This window comes from Humulus lupulus, chromosome 2 (assembly GCF_963169125.1).
Source record: "Humulus lupulus chromosome 2, drHumLupu1.1, whole genome shotgun sequence".
NCBI lineage: Eukaryota > Viridiplantae > Streptophyta > Magnoliopsida > Rosales > Cannabaceae > Humulus > Humulus lupulus.
Window position 1 is genome coordinate 29798818 of NC_084794.1, and position 8477 is coordinate 29807294.

Sequence of the window (8477 nt, forward strand, 5' to 3'; positions counted from 1 at the left end):
AAAAAACACCTCAACTGAATGGGGTTGTTGAAAGGAAGAACATGACCTTACAGGAAATGGCTCGAGTAATGATGCATGCTAAGGACATTTCTAAATGTTTTTGGGTTGAAGCAATTAATTCAGCCTGTTATATCTATAATCGGATTCATCTTAGAACTGGCACGACACAGACTGCCTATGAACTTTGGAAAGGAAGGACTCCTAATGTCAGTCATATGCACATTTTTGGATGTGTGTGCTATGTCCTAAATGATCGAGAACACTTAGGAAAATTTGATCCAAGGAGTGATGAAGGAGTATTTCTTGGGTATTCACTTAACAATCGTGCCTATCGTGTGTTCAACAAAAGAACTCATTCAGTGGTTGAGTCCATCAATGTTCGATTTGATGACTTGGAAAAATCTGAAGAACTAGTGGCAGATGATGAAGCTCCAGTATTAACTACACCTGTTCCAGTCACAGCTAGACAAAACCAAATGGTTCCTGACACTCCGTTTGAATCACTTCATACTGAACCAACCGCGTCAGAGGAACTAGAAGCAGGTCCTAGCGGCTCCAATTGTGATGAGGAAGTCACCAGTACTCTGCCAAAGGAGACTCAACATGCAAAGCTTTATAAAAATAGACCACCTTCCTGGATTCAGAAGGCTCATCCCTCTGATATTGTTATTGGAAATCCAAATACTACCATGGTCAGCAGAAGAAAATTACAAAATCTGATTGCTTTCACCTATTACTTATCTCAGATTGAGCCAAAAAGTGCCAAGGACACTCTTTTAGATGAGTTCTAGCTTGCAGCTATGCAAGATGAGATGTTCCAATTCAAACGAAATGATGTGTGGATCTTAGTACCCTTACCTAAAGGAGCTAATGTTGTTGGAACTAAATTGATTTTCAAGAATAAATTGGATGAGTTTGGAACTGTCATAAGGAATAAGGCAAGGTTAGTCGCACAAGGTTACAATCAGGTGGAAGGAGTTGACTTTGAAGAAACCTTTGCCCCAGTTGCAAGGTTGGAATCTATTCGGTTACTTCTTGTAGTAGCATGCCATCTGAGAATAAAATTGCATCAAATGGATGTAAAAAGTGCGTTTTTGAATGGGATTCTCCAAGAGGAAGTTTATGTGAAACAACCTCAAGGTTTTGAGGACCCTCAGTTCCCTGACCATGTTTTCCAATTGAAAAAGGCTCTCTATGGGTTAAAGCAAGCTCCTCGCGCATGGTATGACAGACTTACTGCCTATCTTGTGTCAAATGGATTCACCCGTTGTAGTGCAGATAATACTCTCTTTATCAGGTATCTAACTGATGGAATATTTGTTGCACAGATATATGTGGATGACATAATTTTTGGGTCAACTTGTGAGAGTGAGGTTACTAGGTTTGTGGAACTTATGCAAAGTGAGTTTGAGATGAGTCTAATAGGAGATCTATCTTATTTTCTAGGACTTCAGATTAAGCAATCAGATCAGGGAATGTTTATTTCTCAGTCTAAGTATACCAAGTCCATGTTAGAAAAATTTGGTTTCACTCAAGTCAAAAATGCACGCACTCCTATAGGCACCACCTCTAAACTGAATAAAGATGAATCTGGTGACCCGGTAGATTCAATCCTGTACCGTAGCATGATAGGAAGCCTGTTGTATCTCACAACTAGTCATCCTGACATTTCCTTTAGTGTTGGTCTATGTGTCCGTTATCAAGTCAATCCTAAACAGTTTCATCTTACTGCTGTCAAACGTATTTTTAAATATCTTGCAGGGACTATCGAATTTGGTTTATGGTATTCATGTGATACAAATATGTCTTTGGTGGGGTATAGTGATTTTGATTGGGCAAGATCTCTAGATGGTAGGAAAAGTACTTCTGGGGGTTGTTTCTATATAGGGAACAACTTGGTCTCTTGGTTTAGCAAGAAACAACATTCTAGTTCACTCTCCACTGCTGAGGCAGAGTACATTGCGGCTGGCAGCTGTTGTACTCAGCCCATCTGGCTCAATAAGATGCTCACTGATTATGGCCATCCCCAAAATTCATTGACCCTCTTTTGTGATAGCACAAGTGCCATTAACATTTCAAAAAACCCAGTTCAACATTCAAGGACCAAACACATTGACATACGCTATCATTTCATTAGAAACATGGTTGAGTCTAAATTGCTAACAATTTCTCATGTTTCCACTAATGCACAGTTAGCAGATTTGTTTACAAAAGCTCTTGATGCTCAAACTTATGCACATCTACGAACCAGAATTGGTCTCTGCACCATCTAAGAGGTTTGGTGTCACGTCTGGTCACATTTTTGTCTTCATGCTTTGCCAAATTTTTTTTCTAAGTTTGTGTGAATTACTTCTTTCTTGGTCACAGCTTCTTAATCACACTATTTTTTTTTTCAAGATCTAGAATTGAGCCTTTATTTTCTTTAGCTCAAAAGGCTACCATTATTGGATGCAATGGGAAGAGCTTCCTTTATACCATCATATGCCCTGAGGAGTTTGCTCCTCCTCTTGGTATTTGATGAGCAAAATAAAAAGAAAGGAGACGGCTACATCTCTGATGATGAGTGAAAGCCAATGCTGGGTATTTGGAAAACTCAGAATATTTGTTGTCCAAAGAGGATATATAAAATAAAAATACATCAAAAAAGAAGTTTTTCATGTTGAGTGAGTGGACCAGTTAATGATTCTTGATGATTCTTGGTCCACATGAGGTCTTTTTGCACACACAAATGACAATAATGGCTCAAATCTCTTGTTAAGAAAAAAAAATTGTGTGTTTACTTAGGTAGTGTTTTTCAGAGTGTATCTATCACAAACTTTTCTCATTTTTTTGGTAAACATGGTGTGTATATTTTGACCAGATATTTTTTTTCCATGTTGAGCTTATCAGAGTTGTTGTTCATAAATCTCTACTGCCATTCAAGTGTGAATATTTCTTTTACATTGGCTATTTAGATTCTATTCTTGTTTCATTTTTTTTTTAAAAAAAACAAAAAATGTCTTGTTTGGTCTTTCATATATTAGTGTGGGTTATTTTTTTTAATGGGCTTTGTCATTTTTTTCATGCACGGTCAATTTCGTGTAGGGGAATTCATAAGGTCTTTCTATAAGTATAACATCACATGAGCTTATCCGAGTTTTGTTTACAGTGTTCCAATCGCAGAAACCCTAAACGATTTCGGCATTATGAAGCAAAGAGCTAATCGTCGTCGTTCGAGTGTCCGACCTTCTCTTGTCGCTGATGTGACTGTCTCTCCTCCTCCGGAGGTGGTTGTCCCTTCTTCTGTGGATGCATCTGAGCCATCTGCAGTCGCCACATCGCCTGATCGGGTTGTGTCCCCTGCTCTTGATCCTAGTTTGGCTATGGCCATCGTTCCGGTTCCGCCTACCGTCGCGAAGATGTCTCCATATCCTCCGTCGATGTCCCTTCCCGAGATGGTGACTGCGTCTGCTCCTCCAGTCAGTCCTACAGTTGGTGTGGTCAATGCCCATCCACCTTGTTCAGTTGGTAAGTCTTCTCCACCTGTCTCTGTATCTTCTCCTAAACGTGTTACTTGGTCTTCTATAGTGTCTGTGTCTCCCCTTGGTGAGTCCTCTCCATTGCCGAACCCAAACCCACCATCTGCTTCTCCTCCCAAGTGGCCTTCTCTATCTAAGCAGTCCTCACCAAATACTCCCAAGACACGGTCTACCTTCAAGACCAAACCCAAACCCCATGTTCCTGTGCAGTCCAAAGGAAAGGGTAAAGTGCCTGTTTCATCACCTCCCAGAAAATCCTCGGCTCCAAAACGTAAGCCCAAGGACACTCAGTTTGAACCCTCTCCTAAAAAATCCAAGCATGCCTTTAACCCTAAGGATTCTGTGTCTATCGTTGACCCATCCTCTATCCAATACTTTGTTGATGCTACCAAGGCCTCACATTATCAAAGATGGTTTGTTGTGAGAGACTTATGGCCTGAATATTCTGTTGTTTTGGAGGATTTTCCTGATTTAGTTGAACTTTTACTGTCTAGGCACTAGGTTAATACCGTGTCCAAATTGGTGTCTCTTCATCCCATTCTCATTAGGGAGTTTTATGCTAATTTAGATAGGTCTGTTTTAGATGGGAAAAATGAGGATTGTCTTACTGCTTTTGTAAGGGGTAGTCGTATAAAATTTGCACCATCCACTATTGCTCGTGCTCTCAAGGTTCCAAAAGTACTTAAACCTGCCTATAATAAATCCTTCAGTCCAGATCAATCTACCATGGGACAAGTTCTAACTGACCTGCCTGATTATGTTTGGGGGAATCATGATATTCCTATAACAAAGTTGACTCCTTTCTATCGGGTTCTTCATCGAGTGGCCTTGTATAATTGGTTTCCCAATTCCCACCTCTCATCTGTTACACTTGAGATTGGGAAGTTTTTATATGTTTTGGGTACTGGCATGTCTATTGATATGTCTACTCTCATTTATGATCGAATTTTTGATGTGGCCTCCTCTACTGGTACTCGTAACAAGCTGCCCTATCCAAGCTTGATTCAGAAGATTATTCAGCCTGCCAAACCGCCGTTGACCACTAATGACTTCCAGGTTACGAATCCTATTTTGTCTAAAAGTTTTCTAGCAACTCTCAACAAGAAGGTTTCTTCCATTGCTCCTTCTTCTTCGAAGCCGTCTAAGCTCAAAGCTCCTTTGTTTAAAGGTTTGTCTGATTCTAGTTGACAAGTACAATTATATACCGAGTTCAAGGCCTTCACTAAACATTACAAGAAAGATCAGAAGCGACAATTGGCCTTTGAAGCATCTATGTACAAGCTTGTTCAAGTTGTCAAGGCTCTGGTTGTTCAGTCTGAGTATGGCTCTCAGTTATCACCCTCGATTGATGTTTCTCCACCAACATTTCATCGGGACTCCTTTGGCGAATCTTTTGTGGCTCTCGAGTCTTCTATTCCTATTCAGAGGGAGTCCACTAGTCCTGCTTAGGTTTCATCTCAGGTTCCCCCAGTCTCATCTACAGTGCCTCCTACTGACACAGAGTTGGACACATTCGTTCCACCAAAGCTTCCTGATGCCATTCCTCAGGCTCCTAATTCAACTACACCTCTCCAGGGGGAGCCATCTGATGCAGCTGTCAATTGATTGTGGTCAAAGATTATGCTCAATGAAGGGGGAGATAAACTTATATTACTTCTCTTGTTGTTTTGTTCATGTGTTTCTCTTTGTTATTTTGGTCGTTTAAAACTTTGTTTACTGATTCCACATACTCTTTTATATTTTGTTCGTATTTTAGCTGTTTAAGACTCTGTTTACTGTTTGTCAAGACTATTGTTGGTTGCATAGTTAATCTTTTGATTTACACTGTTTTTTTTTGTCATTGACCATAATTTTTCAAGGGAGAGATTGTAAGGACCAATATTTTCAGTACGACAAATTAGGTCCACTCGCGCTGGAATGGTCTTATGTTATGTCTGGAGTTTATTCGTTTTTAGTTAGTGTCCATGTCAGGATGTGTGTAAAGCAAGGTTGTTAGTGAGTAACAGCTGTTAGTTGTTTCTGGTTTATACCTAATTGCAGCTAAGGATATATATTGGCCTGGTTAATTAGTTATAACCAACTCTCTTTGATCGAAAGATTGGATAGTGTGCTTTGGATTTTCTCTTCTATTGATTTTTGCAGATTTTGGCAAGAAACTCCATTGAAGATGGTTGAAGGTTTCTGTGCAAGCTCTGGAATCAAGCCGTGATTGCTGAAGGAGTTCAGCTGGGTCTTGATGCTATAGATCCGAAGGTTTTCAGATATGAGATATTGTTGAAGGGAGTTCAACATTGAAGCAAGGGGATCTTGCATATATAACCAAGGGATTTGGTTGTTTAGGGTAAAAAGGTTCACTATATTTTAAGATAGATTGTATAGTTTTACATATTGATTCTTGAACTGGTTATTGTAAAATTACTTCTTAATATAGCGAGAGTTATTACCCTGGTTCAGGGAACCCAAGCACTAGTCGGCTGGAATGAGTTTTCAGTGTAGACAAAGCTTGTAATTTCGTGTGTCAACTCTTATGATTGTGTTGTTAATGTTCAAGCATATATCAAGATAAAATCTAGATGAATATTGTAAAACTGAAAAAGATAGGCTAAAACTTAGGTTTTTCATTGTCGTATTCGTGTTTGAGTTTTTGACACGTTTAATAATCGTGTCGTGTTCGTGTTTACTTTAATCGTGTCGTGTCATAATCGTGTTGACCCGTTTAATAATCGTGTTAGACACGATAACACAATAACACGTGTTTACCTAATCGTGTTGTCATGTCATAATCGTGTCGACACGAATCTGACACGTTTACACGAATTGCCAGCCCTAGTCGCAACCCTGGCCAGCTTGACGAATATCAAGAAGAGCGTCAAGGAGCTGGTCAGCCTCTTGGCACCTCACTAGGAAGTAAGGGAGTCCACCGCGGGGAGTGCTACTAGAAATGGAATCTCCGATTAGCAACAGGATGTGTCACAACCCCCGAGACAGCGGGCAACAGGAGTGACCATCCAGGAACCCTCCAGCAACCCTTAGGCTGCTACTGCCCCTGCCTAACATGGGAAGGGCAAGCAAAAACTTCCAAAGTACGCCGAACCTGTACTCGAGTCTTCCGACGAGAACGGTATTGACTTCTCACTTTTAGATAACTTGTCCATTCGCTGTCATTTATTTGATGGGGATGACAACTTTAGATTTGCGATCAGTAATTTAAATTCAGACTTCTTCGAGGCAGAGAGTGAGTGTAGCAGTAGTTCTATAAATAATGTATCAACCAGTAATAATAGCTCGGGTATATTACTTAGAATTTACTTTCTCTTATTCCCTTGCTCTTTTAAATAACTTAAATTATATTGTCTGGTCGTTTGTTTCCATCTTGCAGTCATGCCTTCTGGAGAAGCCTTCGACATATACACTGATGTCGATGCTCCTCTTTCCAAAAAGAGAGTGAGCAGGTGGCATCCTGGGGAGGGCAGCAGCGATCCTCCAGCACCTCCTGCTGCGCCCACTCCTTCTAGGAATACGACACCTCCTCCTCCTCATAATAGCCTTCCTCCCAAGCAGGCAAGGGAACCCTCAATCAACGACCTGCTGAGTGTCGCCTACAACGCTACTTATGAGAAGCTACAAAGGCTTTCAAGGTATCGTCGTAGCCAGGAGGCCTTCTTGCACCTTCCTTCAGTGCCGCATAGTCAGGACATCAGCCGCGGCCTGTCTGAAATTCTCAGCGTAAGTTTTCCTCCTTTCTCTAATTGAACAACACTTTCTCCCATTGCCCCTGACTGGTTTACTGTTCTTTTTCTGTTCGCAGGGTATCCTCACAATAGGGCACGGCTGGCATCGAGTTGAGGAGTTTGAGGATAAATTTGTTGAGGAGGTCAAGGGGGTCGAGGCCAGATATGTCAAGCAGTTGAAAGCGGCTGAGGAGAAGAATGCTAGCCTGAACGAGGAGCTGGGGAAACACCAGGAGGCAGTGGCTAAACTCACTGCCGCCAAGGAAGAGTATAAGGAGGCTTCGGTGATGAATTTTAAAGAGGTTTCCAAACTTCAAGATGACCTGGTGGCCAGCCGAAAGGAAACCGTCAAGCAGGAGGAGCGCGTCAAACTGCTCGAGGAAACCAATGCTGCATTCAAATGCTTCTACTCATTCTAGAAGAGCAACCCAGGGGCAGACTTTGACTACCTCCAAAGCATATAAAGCAGGCTAAACTGGCAAAGTGCGCTGCTCGCTTGGAAGAAGAGAAGAAAGCTCAGGAATCTCTTGAGATCTCTTTGGCGACAGGCATTGAAGGCGCCAAAGAGGATGCTGAGACTATAGTCGACCAGCAATCCCAACAACAACCTCCTCCTGCTACACCTGCTGCTCCTGCTCAATAATTTTATTTATTTATTTTTGTTTGTAACTGGGACATACGAACCATGGTTCGTGATGTCATGACAATTTTTGCTGCTTAGGGCAGCCTTCTTTTAATTACTAATTGCATCTGAGCAGAAACAGCTCGCGGTGCAAAACATTTCACTTTGATATTATAATATTTGGTATTTATTATAGCATCTGCTCATATGACCAAACTTGGCATAGCACTTTGTTTTCATCTTACAAAATCTAAAAATTTTAAAAAATACTCTAAGTGTCGTAGTATGCTTGTTTATATGTTTTTCTTGATTAGTACCTTATATGCCCCCCAAGTGATTGAGGAGCTCAAGGTCCTCAATCACTTGCCATGACCAAGACCTGTTCGAACATTGTTGCTCGCATACTTATAAAAAAATGATAATATAGCAAAACAACACACGTAATGAGAAAATACTTGTAATAAATACAATAATTGGCAAGAATAACTGGCTACGCATAGTTCCTTTTATTTCTCATAATAAATGGACAAAATCGTGTCTGTACGAGTGATCGAAAATTGATCTTACACTTGTAAGTGACCCGTCCTAAAATTGACCAGCCCTTAA

The 8477-nt window shown here is 40.8% G+C and overlaps 1 protein-coding gene across 1 annotated transcript; it reads left to right on the top strand.

Moving 5' to 3' along the window:
• The first annotated feature begins 3185 nt into the window (after window positions 1–3185).
• Window positions 3186–4706, top strand: LOC133814090 (uncharacterized). Its single transcript, XM_062247095.1, has 2 exons — window positions 3186–3938; window positions 4020–4706. Exons 1-2 carry the CDS (start codon window positions 3186–3188, stop codon window positions 4704–4706), a joined length of 1440 nt encoding a protein of 479 aa, XP_062103079.1.
• The last annotated feature ends 3771 nt before the right edge of the window (window positions 4707–8477 follow it).

Coding starts and splice junctions, on each gene's coding strand:
- LOC133814090 (XM_062247095.1), top strand. CDS start 3,186: ATGAAGCAAAGAGCTAATCGTCGTCGTTCGAGTGTCCGACCTTCTCTT. Junction 3,939..4,019: donor ATTATCAAAGATGGTTTGTT/GTGAGAGACTTA, acceptor TCTAGGCACTAG/GTTAATACCGTGTCCAAATT.